The sequence below is a fragment of the Pyxicephalus adspersus genome, chromosome 7 (genome assembly GCF_032062135.1).
Source record: "Pyxicephalus adspersus chromosome 7, UCB_Pads_2.0, whole genome shotgun sequence".
NCBI classification, from domain to species: domain Eukaryota; kingdom Metazoa; phylum Chordata; class Amphibia; order Anura; family Pyxicephalidae; genus Pyxicephalus; species Pyxicephalus adspersus.
In genome coordinates this window covers 13,780,189-13,797,174 of record NC_092864.1, presented here as the reverse complement: position 1 = coordinate 13,797,174, position 16,986 = coordinate 13,780,189, and the positions used below count along the sequence as shown (strand labels likewise).

The 16,986-nt window shown below is 40.1% G+C and overlaps 2 protein-coding genes across 4 annotated transcripts in view; one reads left to right on the top strand and one right to left on the bottom strand.

Moving 5' to 3' along the window:
- Window positions 1-566: 566 nt before the first annotated feature.
- Window positions 567-9,076, top strand: ZDHHC4 (zDHHC palmitoyltransferase 4). Of its 2 annotated transcripts, none has more exons than XM_072417525.1 (7): window positions 567-691; window positions 1,309-1,438; window positions 3,659-3,720; window positions 4,355-4,533; window positions 6,322-6,447; window positions 6,629-6,873; window positions 7,937-9,076. In XM_072417525.1, exons 2-7 carry the CDS (start codon window positions 1,316-1,318, stop codon window positions 8,180-8,182), a joined length of 981 nt encoding a protein of 326 aa, XP_072273626.1. In that variant the 5' UTR covers window positions 567-691; window positions 1,309-1,315; the 3' UTR covers window positions 8,183-9,076. The 2 variants fall into 2 exon arrangements, with proteins under 2 accessions (XP_072273626.1, XP_072273627.1); XM_072417526.1 differs by having other exon boundaries at window positions 569-671.
- A 1,350-nt stretch (window positions 9,077-10,426) lies between these two features.
- Window positions 10,427-16,986, bottom strand: part of E4F1 (E4F transcription factor 1) — a 15,468-nt gene continuing 8,908 nt past the window's right edge. For both annotated transcript variants that reach the window (XM_072417524.1, XM_072417523.1), the window contains exons 11-13: window positions 16,823-16,962; window positions 16,098-16,163; window positions 10,427-15,327 (exon numbers count right to left, since the gene is read on the bottom strand). In XM_072417524.1, coding sequence (XP_072273625.1) covers window positions 14,896-15,327; window positions 16,098-16,163; window positions 16,823-16,962 — 638 coding nt within the window. In that variant the 3' untranslated portion in view covers window positions 10,427-14,895. The remainder of the gene's footprint in view (window positions 15,328-16,097; window positions 16,164-16,822; window positions 16,963-16,986) is intronic.

The following is a 16,986-nucleotide window of genomic DNA, read 5'->3' as shown; positions in this document are numbered from 1 at the left end:
CGATCTCATACATGTGCAGTGTGATTAACACTTTTTTTTACATTTTCAGAAAGACACGTCACTTGATGTCCTGCCTGGGCAGTGCAAGTTCGAGTGACAATCAGACGAATTTTATTTTGCATTTGTACGTTAGAACATGAACGCAGCTAATCAAGTCCTAGCTTCTGATCTGAAGGCTGGGTCAGAGACTAGAAGTAATGAAGCTAATGGACTTTAATAACTGACAGGAAAATAGGATTTGCAGGGCAGAAGGGTGGCAGCTGCGGCCTTCATATTTTCCCAGCCCTGGTTTCCTTTATTATGACCAAAAAGAACCAGGCACAATTTCTATGACAATGCAAAGGTTGAGACTTTGATGTTTACCAGCAATAACAAATAGGAAAATGTTATGAAGTACAGTACATGTGACCCTATTAAATGACACCCTGCTGAGGGCAGTTTGTGGTGCCTCATCCTTATCCTGACCCATAGGCCCACCGTCTCCATAGCAACCAGCTACATCTATATACTTTCCAAAGGAAGAATCTTCATTCCTCGTTATCGGCGATCGTCTCTGCAGCCTGAATCGGCTCTCACTTGATCAGCGCGTCACGTGACCCGTTGCCTGGGTGTACTGTCTTCTTCCTGGTGTACAAAGATGGCGGCGCCCAGAGGTTTACAGTAACATACGGGTGATTTAGTTTGAAATCATGTATGTGACTGATTTCTCATGTTTCAAATTATTACTTGTGTTTTGTGTTCTGCTACGTAAAGCAGAACGTGAGACAGTCGTTAAATGGAATATAAAAGATTCTGAATATGTTCTGATGTTTACTATCTGAATACATTCTGCAATATTGTGATTTAAAGCACTTTAATCGTTATTAACATTTTTATATGCGTTTTAATGTGTAATTTCAAAAGGTATTTTTAAACCTGGAGTTTTTATTGAAAGGACAGCTGGTGATCCTGCCTATGCTCGGGTACTTCCTGGTATAGGGAGACAACGCCCATTTCCAGCCTCCAATTTGTCACCTTCTCCCTGTGTGAACTAAGGTGGCAGTAATGTTAAGTGGGGGCCCCAAATACACAGCACTCCAGCTCCTTACCCAGCCTAAACCCAGCCCTGGCCATGTATACCTGTTCCCTTCATACATTATATACACCCTTGTTTCAGCCAATTGCATTTCAGTGGATTTGTAGAAAAGTGTGCTGGTAATTTCTTTGAAGTTTACAAATCCTTTTACTCCCTTTGTTTTTATAAAGCAGCTCAGCGATGATTTCTCAGAGGCACAAAATGTAATTTTCTATGTCTGTGTTTTCTTCTAGTCTCAGAATGGACTTCCTGTGGCTTTTTATTATCTACGTGTTCCTTCTTGTTCTCTGTGTTTCCATTTACTGCTTCTTGTCTGGAAGATCGGGGAACGGACTGGATGGCGTGTTCCATAGAGCGGAGGAGGTGAGATGACAGTGTTCTCCCCAGCTCTTTTTAGCAGGGCGCACTACCTGGCACTTTTCAGTAACCACCCGGCTATTTTTGGGTAATTACTGATGAGTTGGGTCACAATACAGGGCCTGCCACCCACCTACAGCTTCTTACCACCCGGCTTAAAAAAATTCTGGGTTCAACACTGGATGGTTTGTTATCAAACGGACCTAAGGAGTCTGATAGGTGTTTTGAACCCAAGGAACTTTATTAGTCAATATCTGACCTTGCAGGTAGCAACCAATCAAATTACTTCCAGTGTTGTCCCCAGCACCTTTTATCTGGGCGCACCACCCGGCACTTTTCAGTAACCACCAGGCTGTTTTTGGGTAGTTATTGAAGAGTTGAGTCACAGTTACAGCCACCCACATATGGGTCTTACCCACCCAGCTAAAAAAAATTCTGGGGAGAATACTGACTTCTAAAATTTCTTATATGAAAAGGAAAAGGAGGATAATCTTTTGCTTCTACAGTTCACGTTCGACCTGCAATGCTTTGACCAATGTGGCCGGCCGGTGTATGCAATGACCGCTATGGTTGATGAGGTGTAGAAATCAGATGGAAAGCAAAGTCACCATGTCTTCAATGTCCATGTCAATTGTTATGGAAGCATCAAATAGGTCATAATAGCCTTGCAGAGTCTCTTTCTGAAGGCAGCATAGTCACTTCCTGTAAAGAAATAAATGGATAGTTGCCTGTCTCACTGCCCACACTCATTATGTGCTGCTGTATTGGTCAGTAGATGAAGCCACAGGATGCAGCAGGAAACAGAATATAACTGGGTAATAAAGCTTTAAAGAAAAGATAACAGACACTGATGATCCAGGGAACATCCGATTGCCTCATGGAATCATGAAGTTTTTTTTATCCCGTTAGAGCAAATTGAACCAGGTTTTTTTTGCGTTTCTCTGGATCAACTTATAGGGTTTTATATCTGGGATATGTTTATTTCCCCACTGCTTGAACTTCATGGACTTATGTCTTTTTTTCAACCTGACTTACTATGTAACCAGGATAAAAATTCTTCAGCCATCTTAGATCTTTAAAAGAGCTGAGATTGGCGGTCAGGGCAGCAGGACAGGTAAACATTTTTTAAAAGGAAATTCTAAGAAATTCATAATTTTAGAGCAAAGTAGCTTTAAAGCTAAACCTCCAATAAAACTATAAGAGTAAAGGTTAAAACTGTTTGATTTGTGTAGGGAGTAGAAAGCATAGGAGTAAAACTTTCACTTAACACTTGCTAACACAGCAAGTGACACTTTCCTTTGTTATCCTGGTGCTTCAGCAATATCCCATACAATGCAGGGCTTAATTCAGAGGTATTACATCAGAAGTAAGACCGGCAGGGCATTGAGGTTAATGAAAAGGCTGCAGGGAACTGGTTTAGTAAAAAGGAGGAGAGGCACTGGCGTTTTCCAGGGATAAGGACAGTTTTTTCATAACTATATCTATTCTAGACCAGTGGTTGCCAACCAGCGTTCCATGAGAAAATTGGTGGTCCACAGATTCTGAATGACAACTTTTGCCTTTATATTGCACTAAAGTCACAAACTGTACTAGAGATGTAAAAACAAGGGAGGTGCAGCGTGACGTCAGTGTAGTGTTAAGTTGTATGGGGTAACCGTTCCTGAGCCTTACGCTTCAGTATTGTTTCCCCCATTACAACAGTCACCCCGCTCCGTGAACACTGATTCTCATCCGATTGTTTTATTTTATTTGTTTATTTCTCAGATGCTCTTTTAGGTAAGTATTATATACTTAACTTAACTTAAGTATAAATACTTCACTTAACTGTGAGCTGATCAATGAATCAGAGCCGCCACAGTCCTTGTCAGCACCATTTGGAGGATCATTATTTTGCAAATGTATTTATATTTTTAAAAATATTCATAATAATGGTCCGCGGGATTTAAAATGTTGAATTTATTGGTCCATGAGGTCCAAAAGGTTGGTGACTGCATTTGTATTATGCCTCAACTGTCCTGTTCCCATGTACTGCGAGACATCTTTTCAGTAACCACCAAAAAACAACCCTGCCGGGTGGTGCGCCCAGCTAAAAGGGGCTGGGTAAAACACTGCTTCAGTTTTGAACATCCAGATCTTTCTTGTATATAAAATTGAATGTGGATAAAACCTAGAATGGAATGGACATTTATTTCCATATTTAAAGCTGAATCCATTTTTTTTTTGCAGGCACTTTTCCATGTGTTACCAACATGGCTGCACAGTTGTCTCACCAGCTGCTTCTATACAAGGTATGTAAGCTGTCTCTTCCACTCTTGTACTAACACACACACACACTCTTTTTTCACAATATATTATATATTTTTATATATTTTTGATATACCTTTTAGCTGGGTGCACCACCTATCTATTTTTAGTAACCACCGGGCTGTTTTCGTGTGGTCTGAAAAACTGTCATAATACAGGGGCTGCCACCCAGCTTAAAAAAATTCTAGGGAGAATTCTGATCTATATTTATATAAAATCTAGCACAGAGAGCAATAAAAACCAACATTAATATCACTGAGTGCTCCACAACAGCAGAGCCATGTAGAATAAAAAAAAATATAGGCTGGGTGTAATTCTGTGCTGGAGTTCCAGAAAACCATGCTAACTTTATATGTTTTAGCAATAAAAACCCCACAGAGGTTTAACCCTTCAGAACTTCCATTATCCAAAATAAAATAAAACATTAACACTCAAGACTTCAACAAACAAATAACAAAGTCTAAAACGTCCAAACTCCTGCCTTACGTGTTCGTTCATGATCATTGAGTTGTGAGATCTCGTTGCCAGGCCTAAAATAACAACCAAGAGTTTGAAACTTCAAAAACAACTTACTTACATAGTCCTGCATGTAGAGTTTTCCGTTGCTTTGTCTTGTAGGAGTGCAGAGTTTGTGGTTTTGCACTTGGTCCTGGAAGCGCTGGTGTTTGCAGAATATACGTGGGAAGTGCTGGACTACAGTCTAGAGATGGAGGTGCATTGGACATTTGTCTTCTTGCCCTATGCTTTAATCACTGTGAATCTTTATTTCTTTTACAAATGCTGCAAATCTGATCCAGGTAAGAAAGCACATTTATTTTCTGCTATTTGTAAACCAAGGGTAACATTATATATAAAGTGGAAACAACCTATAGTACATGACCAAATTGTATGAACACCTGATCATCACACCTATATGACCTTGGTGGAGATCCCATTGTGAAAACCATGGACGTTAATTTGGAGCTCCTTCCTCTTTGTGGGTATAACATTCTTTACTCTCATGGGAATGCTTTTCAGACTTAGGGGAATGTCAGTGGGAATTTATACAATTAAGTCAAAAAGGCATTGACGAGGCGACCTGGCTTGTCATTGGCATTCCAGTTCTTCCAAAAAGGTTTTCAGTAGAGCTACAGTTCCTCAATTCACCATGTCTTTATGGAGTTAGCTTTGAACACAGTCATTCTAGAACAGAATAGAACCTTGTACTTGCATGATTGTAAGCACACAATTGTTTATGTATTCTGTACCCTTCACACCTAATCTCCACCAATTGGGGAGGTGTTCACATTCACTTTGCAGAAAAAGGGAGAGAATACAGAAATTATGACGTTTCGTGAATGTGCAATTCAATTATACTGATTACCCACTCTAGTCTATGGTAGCTGTAAATCCTAACATCTAGGAAACACGAATAATGAATTCCGGTCTTAATGAACCAGACATATTTTTAGAAAAAATGGCTTTTATTGATTCTTTGTAAATGTGTGGTGTAGAGGTCCTAATTCAGCCAGCAATATAATCCATTATCACTTTTATCTTCCTGCATTAATGAGTGAAGCCAGGACCCAATACTCTGAATAATTTCATGTTTTTCACACTTCTCACTTTCAAAAATGAAAGTACAGAAAGCTTGTATTGTATTATGAACACGCTGCTTTTATTCCTGCTCAGGAGTGCCATGTTCAGGAGGAAGAGTGACCATGTGTAGATGAATGCTGCACTGAAATCCATATATTCTCATTGTTTTATCTCTCAAAGGTGCAATTCTGTTTAAGCAGTATGACTTATAGATTTACATCCCACCTATTGTGTGATAGTTCCCCCACCTCCTAGACTGTAAGCTCTTCGGAGCAGGGTCCTTTCCTCCTCCTGTGTCACTGTCTGTATCTGTCTGTCATCTGCAACCTCTATTTATTATACAGCGCTGCATAATATGTTGTTGCTCTCTCTCTCTCTCTCTCTCTCTCTCTCTCTCTCTCTCTCTCTCTATATATATATATATATATATATATATATATATATATAATCCTGTTTAATTATATTAATATTAAATTCGGCATAGCCACAATTATTTAGGAAACACAGCAGTGACTGCTCCGGCCTTCTGATTGAACAGCGAGGCACCTGCAGCCCTCTGAGGCCTTTTCTGTTCCACCTGTAGGGCTGCTTACAGTGTTAGATTGCTGACAATGCACTTTAGCATAGTAACTAACTTACTTGCTCTATCCACTGTTCAGGGAATTATATGAAGCCTATTTAATGACAGATGTATACTTATAAAGATTCATTAAACCAATTATATTGTGGCCTTATACATTAAGGAAGTGTAAAGCGCTAAGAACTAACATCTACATCCATGCTGCAGCGGTCTGACTTCACTAAAGTGATTTGTGATTGGTTTCTGTGAGTTACCGCACTGCAGTACAAGGTATTACCAGGTTATAGGAATGCAGGCAAAGCCTAGGACTGCAGCAAGGTGATGTGAGAACGCAATAAAAGGATTATCTTTTTTTAAATTTTTCTAATTTTTTCTAATTTTTTTTTTTTAAATCTTTTTTTGTAAATAAATCCGTTCTGTGTTTCAGGGACAGTGACGAAAAATAATGAAGCGTTTTGTACTCAGATGTACGAGTACGACAACATCATGTTCCATGGAGGGAGAAAATGTCAGACGTGTCACTTGATGAAACCAGCAAGATCAAAGCACTGTGGTGAGAACCTTTAATCTAAATTTAAAAAAAAGCAAAGAATTTGAAGAAAAGATTACAGACAAGGCAATGGCGGTTAGTTATTAATATCGGCAAGAGTACAGCAACATATTTAGAGATTGTATCGCTGTGCACCCTGTTATGTTAAAAACCCTGAACATCACATTTTGTAATTTTCCTTTAGGTGTATGTGGTATCTGTGTGCAGCGCTTTGATCATCACTGTGTATGGGTAAACAACTGCATCGGAGCCCAGAATATAAGATACTTCCTTCTTTACCTAGCAAGCCTGTCCTGCACAGCTCTGACAATGGCTGGAGTCATTGGAGGATTCCTCTTGCAGGTGGTGCTGTTGTCCCATATGATGCATGCAGCCTATAAGGACAGTGAAGGCCATGAAGAGTTGGTTGGCATCGTCTTTATCAGTCAGGTAGGTTTCCTGATATATAAGTGGCATACGTATCTATAAGCTACAAAACCTTAAGCTGAACTTCAGCTAAACATCTACAAATATTCATAAAATTCATAAATAGGAATAGTTTTACTTGCCAAATATGTGGTATGTCTCTGCATCCATTTCTGAGATTTGCACAGCTCTGTTACAAAGCACCGCTTTATCTGGCAAGGCAGGAGACCTGATATTTCTTTTCTGTAGTTAGGAATCACTTACATGTCCTTCTCCCAGCCTGTGATTGGTCAGTAAAAAAAGAAGCAGCAAACTAATCAGTGCTTCACTCTTTGATTCTGTTGTCACCATAGCTGAAATAAAACAATGGCTGTTCAGTTTATGTTTTTAATAATATATTCAATACTAACAATATGTGATTGTGTCATCCTAATCTTGGCCTTGTTACGTGTGTGAATCATTAAAATAAAACAGACATGCAGCCAGGGAAATCTGAATTTCTGCGTTCTTGAATCATCAGAATAACTCATTAGGTAGAAATGTCAGAATTAGGATGATGGCCAAAGTGCTGGAAGCTTCACCAGCTACTGAGTAATGACATTCAGGGCCTTAAAGTCCAATTCACACTCTTTAGGGTTTAGGGTTTTTCCACTTCCTCCTGTGAGCTCAGGGTGTCAAGGACACGACCCCTGCAGGGGAATTCGTCACTCTGGCTTAAGCTCACAGGAGAATGCTGTAGTATTTTCTGCAAAGGAAAGGAAGCAGATCCTTTATGTCACATAACCAGACCCAAGGCACAGAGTAGGATCTGTATAATGAACATTTTCCAAATGCAATGGAAGGCTGCTAGGCTGGTAGTATTCTAATCTGATCTACCCCCACCTCCTAAATTGTAAGCTCTTGGGGGCAGGGTTCTCTCCTCCTTCTGTGTCACTGTCTGTATCTGTAATTTGCAACCCCTATTTAATGTACAGGGCTGTGTAATATGCTATAAAAATCATGTTTATTATTAATAATAATGATCATCTTTCACATATCAGAATCTATTTCCTTTCAGTAATTTGCTGCTATGCTTTTGTCTACCCAGCACCTCTTCCTGACCTTCCCGCGGATTGTCTTCACTTTGGGATTTCTGCTTATCCTCATTCTCCTACTAGGAGGCTACACCTGCTTTGTGTGCTACCTCTGCACCACCAACCAGACCACCAATGAGTGGTACAAAGCCAAAAGGTTCACCTCCTCAGCTGTATCTCCTAGAATTTACTCCAGAGGTATTTTGGGTAACCTGAGGGAAGTTTTCCAGCCCTATACCCATGGTAAGAAAAAGAGATGAGACTGCGCTAAAAGTACCTGTACATGACTGGTAAATGATGGTCGGTTTTATAATGCACCTGTCACGCAGGATGCCAGGTATTTCAGATAAATACCTATTAAAGGAAGCTGTACCTGGCCTGCACATATAACGGCTGCATCAGCTAGGAACATTGAGCATTAAATGTTTAGCAAGATTCACTATTCCTTCATTTTAAAAGGGCCTATCCACCACTCTCGTGAGAGCTCATGGCCACTGTCACTGTAGGGTTTGATTTGCTTCAAGCAGGTTTTGCATTACCAGACAAGTCTACTCTATGCCATGATTTTTTTTCCCATCTGTCCTTTGCATGGGAGTTCATTTATTCCCAAAGCTGGCACTGTCCAAGCTTTTTGTCAGATACCCTTACCCACCAGGCAGGTAGGAGGGACTATTGCAGAAGTGACATCGCCTGTCTCTTTCTGCAGTACTGACCTGCCTGATAATGGATTCCTAAAAGTGACCCTTCAGCAGCAGTGTGGAGACGAAGAACCTTAATTGAAGACAAAAATACAAAATGTAAGAAAAAATAAGTAGTCTTTAACACAGCAGGCATGCTGGTAGAAGGAGTATCCAATCCTCTGCCCCTCATTTGGACGAGAAAGAATAAAAGTTTTATGTCCAGTAAAAGGTTTATTGTTTCCCATTGGGAACCAAAAGGTGATGCTTTTAAACTAATAGAAAACTGGATATCAAGAGCTTGAATAACGCACACAGTAAAATTAGCAACTGAGCTTCTTTACTTATCACAGACTTTCTGTTTCTGTGCTCTGGTGAGGGGTAAAAAACTGAAGTGCATTGCAAGACCTGTGACATGGACACATCCTGTAATAAATGTTTATTTGTAAAATAAAATTTTATAACATAAAAATGAAAGCTATTGTATTTTTCTTGTCACCAATCTATTCCCTTTGAATCACAACTTTCCCAAAGGCTAATATGTGCTTTTAATGTATTTTATGCATGTTATTGAATTGTAAAAGCCTCTCTTGTAAAGACATCCAAAAGCTTTGAGAAAGCTGATGGGTGCTGCCATCAACAAACTCAGATCTCCCATTCAAGTGATATTCTATATTATTGCTGCTTGCTCCTCCTCTGGCAGTTTCTTTTAATGTTTAAGTAGGTGTTGGGATCTACTTACGGATGCCTTGTTTTTCTTTGCCATTTTTCCTTTTTTTTTGATTTGAGACCTTTCCATAAAGCTCCCTTCAGTACTAGTCCTGGGTACTAGTCAGGGGAGGGTAGCAGAGCCATCTTCAGCATAGGAACAGCTAGGTAATGAGCTGAGTTGCTGGAGTTATTCACTGTGTTTGAGTTCCACTACTAAGAATCCACGGTCAGGCAGGTCATTATTGTAGAAAAGGGACTTCGAGTACATGTACATACACATGTGCAATAATGGTCGTTGGAAAGTTTCTTTCACAATCCTTTCCAACGACTGCATGATGCACGAAAGAGTGCTGTACATACCTTTCCGAACTATGGGGAGGGGGAAGAACGAAGGAGCGGCACCCAGCTGTGCTCTCTTCACTTCCATTATGAACATTCGTGGAACTGTCAGGACAGTTGTTCGGATGAGGAGCACTGTACACACACAAGATTCTCAGAGAACCATTGCACGTGTGTATGTAAGCCTTACCCTTTCCTGCCTTATCACTCCAGGTTTCTGGCAAAAAGCTGAGCTATGCATGCACAGCTTTAGCTTTGATTGCTAGAATACCCGGCATTCCTGCCTTGGCCTATCTGTGTGCCAGGGATGAATAAATTCCTACCTGCCTTGTGAAGCAGTTTTATCATCCCAGCCAATCAATAGGGTTTAAGATTCTCTACAGGAAGAAAAGAACATGGCGGCACCCTGCAAGGGAAAGGGGACAGGCGAGTATCCCCTGGGTTTAGTTCCGCTTTCAATAATAATCCTGTATATGTTTTTAAGGCCTAGGCCAGAACAAGTATCCAACTGCTTCTAGGTCCCACCTTTGTAAGGTTTTTGTTTTAGGCCAGGGTATCTCCAAAAACATTTCTAAGGTATCATGAAAAAGAAAAAATTTGTAACCACTATTACAGATAGTTTACAATAGTATGTGCTGTTTATATGCAATTTATTACCAATTCCCAGATATGCAGAAGAATCTAAATACTGTTTCTGGTGCCCGAGCTGCCAGTCACATTAATGGAGAGAAACTGTCCCTGCTAAAACAGATAATCTCAGAAATAAAGTCACGGATATTTTGTAAAAGAGTAACTTTATTAAACACAAGTTGCAGAGCCAGGGGCCCTATTTTTTCACATTTTTCCTCAGTGACACAATGGCAATGGTGTGCAGTAGGCAGAGTCCCCAAAAGTCAGAGAGGATTCCTGATTATGACAAGATTGGTTGCATAGGCATCCACGTGAAACCTGCGCTGTGTTGGTACATGCAATATGTACACAACTATGAGCCCTCAGAAGTTAATGAAAGCAAAATCTTCAAGTGAAGTGTAGGACTGACCCCACACCATGAAGGTAACATACATTTTTTCAGTGAAAGCCATGGCAATAGATAGGGGTTGCTATCTTAAGAATCAGGGGATGAATTCCTGGACCTAGACTTCTTTACAAGACATTGATCTAAGAGTCTGAACTTCACGTTGTTCATCCTGAAGTTTTTTTTTTTTTTGTGCACGCAATTGTGACCCTGTCCAACTCTTGTTCTTGACCTCAACCCACAAAAATCAGTTATTTGCAGCCTTTATTGACACTTAAAAAGCTGCAAATATTGATCTAGGAGTCTGAACTTCATGTTGTATTCATATTTTATGGCCATGATTCACTATATGTGAATCCATGACTGGGATCATAGCCCTGGGGTGTGCACCTCTATGAACAAGTGTGCGATAACTATCTTCACAGGTTCTCTTATACACCTCCAAGCCAACATTGAAGGTAACCACCCATTGAAAGGAACAACTACAAAAACTGCATTCATCTAACTTTTGGATAATTGCTGTAGGTACCAGTGGGCCTTACCAAGGGGTCTTTGCAAAGCCAATAATCCTAATTTTATTTAAAAGAATTTCCAGCATTCAGCTTTTTTAGGATACTGCAGAGGCTTGAGGGTGAATAACCTCACCTTTACTAAGCAATCACATCTTAGGCTTGCTTTGTAAATTATTATTTTACATTCTTGTTCCAACTCTCTGCATTATTCCCATGTAATACAGATCCATCTTGTTCCATAAAACATCTTTGGATGCTGTTAGAACTGTTCACAGTACTGTATGAGAAGCCTTTAAGGATTCATCATAACCTTATCATAGCTGGCTATAGATTTGAAGTGAACATGTGAGGGCAAAGTATGGAAGCTGGCACTGCCCTGGAGCAGGCTTCAGGACTGTCCATCCTGATCTTTGCTTTACTTTCTAGTATAACATTGGCATTGAACACAAGCTCAACCCAATTAAGTCAAACAATTTGCACCCCATGCCCCTTCATTTTCATCATTTATTAGATACATAGACCAGAAATGAGATTAGAACCAAGGAGCCTGCTCCTTTTTTTTCATCCAAGCACAATGACCAAATAAAAAGCCTCACACATTCAGGTGGAGTACTTGTGGTATAAATGCAACTTTATGCATTGGCTGCCTGCAGAATCAATGAGCCAAGCTGGCAACCCGTGACTAGAAGAGAGTTCTGGACAATCTGCCACCAGGTGCAGTGAAAAACTTAGCTGGAAGTAAAGGCAGAAGTTAAAACCTACTTTACCGGAGTTAGTAGGCAATGGTTCTAGATCAATGACTTTGTAAAAACAAACAAATGTGCTGAAGGGTAATAACATACATGATGGTCTGGTTCTTCCTATTTGTGAATTAGTGGCAGGAGAGGGGTCTGACTACACTTCACCTAATTCCCCAGATCTAGAGATTTTTAAAGCTTCCGGAGCCTAAGGCTACGGCCATACATTCAATAATTGTTGTTGGAATGGATCCTTCACAATCCTTTCCAACGACAAAAGACTGCACAATGCATGAATGAGTGCTGTACATACAGCACTATTCTGCTCTATGGAGAAGGGAGTGGGGAGAACGACGGAGCAGCACCCTGCTGTGCTTTCTCCCCTTTGCTTTCATTACGATTATTTGTGGATCGGCCAGGATGGATTCATGCACAACCAGCGCTGTACACACCAGATTCTCCTCCGATATCAGCCCTGAGGCAATTATGGGATGAGAATCATTTGATATGTATCAAGTTGTAGCCAACAGTTCAGAAGCAATCCTATACCAGCCCAGATAAGCCTGCAGATTTTCACCCGTTTGTCTTCATCTGAGCACCAAATTCCTAGAATTGTCCTACAAATAACATTCAACATTCCCTTAAATAATCAGCTTATAAATAGTTAATTATATATACAACAACTTATCCCAAATTGCCAATATTATTGCACAAGGGGACCTCTTTGTTCTCCAACAATGGAGAAAAGAACATGTTTCAAAGGGCACCACAACATGGCAGATGAACACAATGGGAGTTTCCAGACCCACACTTACAAAAAGGGAAGTACAAGGTAGCCAAGTTTATCCTGCAACTCTTTAAGCATCAAAGATCTCTTACCCTAAACATTTCTCAGGGCTGGCCCTTACTCCTTCAGCTTCATTCTGCTTTAACATTAATTTCAGAGAAATTATTCCTATGGAGAATCTGCTCATTGTCAAAGGTTCAGAAGGAGAGGAAATTGATCAGTGATAGATCTTTGAAAAAAATAGATCTAGAGCTGCCTTTCTAACCCTTTTTTAAAATTGGGGAACCCTTGAAATAATTTTCAGGCCTGCAGGAAACCCCTTCTATAAATACTATATCCACAGCTCAGAGTACATTTGCATGGTGGTCAGAATATTATCCTTATGGACATCCAAAAAGATCATTGGTGTCACTTAATCCGACTTGGCCGGTGCAAATTGCTCATTGTTCAGGGAACCCGCAACAACCTCTGGAAGAACCCTGGTTGGGCAACATTGATCTATAGAATGCATGAGTTGCAGCAACCCATTGTTGTAAGCACCAGTGCAAGTCTGGTTGTAAAAAAAAAAACAATACTACTTCCAATACTGTGTCACTAAAGCAAGACAAGCATAGAAAAAGTTCCAATCTGCATTAAGGTTTCAGGTCTGAAACAATGAAGTTATAGGCTCGGCAGGACAGCCATGACAACTCCAGGACAGATCAGCAATGGTGCTTACATTACCCCCTGATATTAGGTGACCAATAACCTTACAATATATTTTAATATTAATAGTTTAGTACATTTTTAGGATTTTGAAGATTAAGCATTGGTGAATTGGTATTTTAAATAATCTCTGTATTAGGTCTTTTATGTAACATTTCTGTTTTGGTTTTGATATTCAGGTGTACACTGTACAATATTTACATATATCAATAGGGGTATTTTATTACCTGTGTGGAGTGGACTGCTTCTGTTATGATGCTGGGCATTTGTTACAGGTCAAAACATTTGGGCATTGAAAATCTACAAGGTTTTTTTTGCATGTTGCCCTTTGTAAGCTGTCACTTGTAATTGTGATGACAACTGTAAGCAGAAAATATTTTTTTCTAGCTGTTATTGAGAACAAGGGGGCTTAATCATCCTTCTTCCATATTGAGCCAGATTGACTCAAGTTATACCAGTTTTAGTATAATAAATACCAGTTTTAGTATTCAAAAGTATTCAGTTTTTAAGCTAAGCCTATCCGAAATCAAGAGTATGATGCACCCAGAGCAGATCTCAGGCTCAGAATGTTCCAAGGCCTGCTCATTGCTTAAGGTTAACAAAACCCCAGCCTCTGTCACTTACCTTTCCAGTACTGGTATATACCGGCATCATAACTTGTATGTACTTCACTAATAGGCCACTGTGAACCCTTAAAATAACTTTCAGGTCCCAAGCAATCTATGCTATTACTATATCCACAGCTCACAGTACATTAGTGTGGTGGTCAGTGGGAAGAATGCTTCTTACATTGCTGGCAAGTGAAAAGAATTCTACCCTTACAGATAGACAGTAAGAACATTGTTGTCACCTAAAGTGACTTTGCTCAAGAAACCCCAAGCAACTTATGGAAGAACTCTGGTTGAGAAACACTGCTGTAGGGATTATAGGCCTGATGACCAATTTAGTGACTGGGAGGGACAAAGATTAACAACTCAACTCATGTTCAACTTGATTTACTACTTTCTTTCCAAATGGTGGCCACACTCAAATTTAGCCTCCGTCCGAAGCAAGAGAACCCCCTTCAAGAGGATTCACCACAACCCATGAAGGTGCAGTTATTTGCAGCCTTCGTTCACACTTAAAAAGCTGCAAACTTCTCAATATGAGAAAGAACCTGGGTGCAGCTACCCACAATAATTATCAGTAGAAGAGGCTAATTGACTAGATTCCAAAGTCCATATACAAGAGGCAATGCAAAAGCAAAGTTCCAAGGCACAACTACCATTCTAACATTCCACACGGTTTTTGGGAAAAGGCCTGAGACAGCCAACAAATGTGGGAAAACAATTCACAGTCCCGCACCAGTAGTTTGGAGTAGAGGAAGAAACTTCTGTATAATGTCTGATATTCTCAGACACCATCTGGTGGCTGAAGTTGTGTACTATCCCTTGCTGGTCACAGAATAATATTGCTCCCTGTTTCACTGCAGCAGAAAAAGCAACAGTCAGCTAGACAATCACAGTCTGGACCTCCACTTCTCCTCCATGTAAGGTGGCAATTACAAATTCTCCTACTTGCTCCACCATTTCCACCTCTTCTTGTGCCACAACTTCCTCAGAGACTGACACTTCGGGTATTATCACTTCATGGGGCACCACCACTTCCTCGGGTACTACCACTTCATCCGGAATAATAACTTCTTCACCGGCAGTGGCCTCGCTGGTTATCACTGTCCCATCTACGACCGCTGAGGCCAGAGTCAGGGCCACTTGCTCAGTCAAAGATTCTGGGGTTGCTATCGTTATGGTGTCTGTAGTGGGAACCTCCTCTATGCAGGTTTCAGTGCCGTCATCCAGTGTCACGTTCTGTACGATGATCTGCTGGCCGGGAGTGGCTGTGCTTACTATCTGCTGAACCACTTTCAGTATATGACTGTCCATCTGTCAAAATATATTACAGAACCATTAAAGGTAATAAAAAAAAGTTCAAATTTTTAAAAGCTCTAAAAAGGAAAGAAAAATGACCCCCTGGTGTATGTCACAGAATTCAGACATTGAAAATTATTAAATAGGCAAGGCCCATATGGCGTAAAATGGAAATATAAAAGATGACAAAACGACAAGTCATGCTTTTGTTTCCCACCTAGGCCCATAGCAGTAGGTGTGCCGATTCATTATTTTTATGTAAACTGTGCATGTTTATAATTTGTAAACTCCAGAAGTAGAACCTCCTCCATTTACTCCTTTGTCCCCTAGTCCCCATCCCATTTTTGTCTTCTGGTTTCCTTAATTGCTTCTCCCCATCCTGTCTTACCCTATGACATTTTCCCTACCCTTAGTTGCTCTACCCTCAGTTTTCCCTGATCTATTCTGAGGGGAATCCAAATGTTGCGCTGAAGTTTTGACACACGTGTTACATCTGGTTTCCCTGTGCTGTAATTTTTGGTTTGGCAGTAGTTGCAATGGAAATCAAATGGGTTACATGGCCTTATTTCTAATTTAAAGTACATAGTTTTAGTTGATTTTGGTATCAACTCAATTTTGGTATCGATTTTTGATATTTTCATGGTTCTGTATTATATATAATGTGATTATGTAACTTTGGTAACTAATGCCGCTGCCCCCCCCCCATTGTGTTTATTGGTACTGTAAACCTATATTTGAAAAATTAAAAAAAAACGTTGAAATAAGAAAATGTGGACGCTACTCACCTCATGCGCTCCAGTGCTTTGTAGTAGCTCAGCAGCTTCGCTGGTCTCCAAATCTTCAGAGGAAGCCTATATGCATCAAGATAAAAAGAAGTTACTGTGGCTATTGAAAATCCTTAGCTACCTTGTTGATCCACCCACCCAATTTATTTCCCCCACCACCATTTTTTGTATGTTGTACGAGTGTTTGGATTTATTCCCTTTTGTATACTTATTTTTGAAAAATATTAATAAAAATGTATTGACAAGCCTCTGCTACACTGCACATAAGGGAGAGTAACCTGGGTCCCTTCCCATATACATCCTCACACTGACCCCACTGCTTGCACTGCTAGCAGTCTTTACTTACTTCTCCAACTTTTTTTTTTTTATTACATTTACAGTGAAAAATAACCAATTCTCCTAAGAGTTAGGAGATGAGCTCTAGCAATGATGACTGTTGTGCAGTACAATAAAAATAGGAAGACAAAGCCTAATTCCAGACCTGAACTTAGGGTAACTCACCATACATTATTTTCAATTATCTATACTGTAAACATCGGGAGCTGGTGCTCTGAATCTAAGATTACTTTGCAGTAGGATAAAGTTGCTGGACTATCCCAGCATATCCTAAACCCCTGAAAACATTAAATTGTTGTTATGTCATCATGGATCAACCAACAATTATTGCCCAATGATCCTAAATAGCCTGCCACTATACCTGCCCTTCCATGCCAAAAGACCGTTACCTCAATAATATATTCCTGAGTGTCAGCAACCACTGAAGAGAACTCAACCAGGACTGTGTGGGGCTCCTCAGACAAGATGTCCTCGGCCACAGATTTATTGCCGCAACCCGCTAGGTTTTGAAGATGTGCTGCACAGCCACCTAAAACAAGAAAATAAAAAAAAA

What these genes read in the sequence shown, in the direction of transcription:
- ZDHHC4 (XM_072417525.1), top strand. Translation starts at nt 1,316, where the DNA reads ATGGACTTCCTGTGGCTTTTTATTATCTACGTGTTCCTTCTTGTTCTC. An exon ending in TGTTCCATAGAGCGGAGGAG is followed by an intron (nt 1,439 to 3,658) that starts GTGAGATGACAG and finishes TTTTTTTTGCAG; the next exon opens with GCACTTTTCCATGTGTTACC. An exon ending in AGCAAGATCAAAGCACTGTG is followed by an intron (nt 6,448 to 6,628) that starts GTGAGAACCTTT and finishes ATTTTCCTTTAG; the next exon opens with GTGTATGTGGTATCTGTGTG.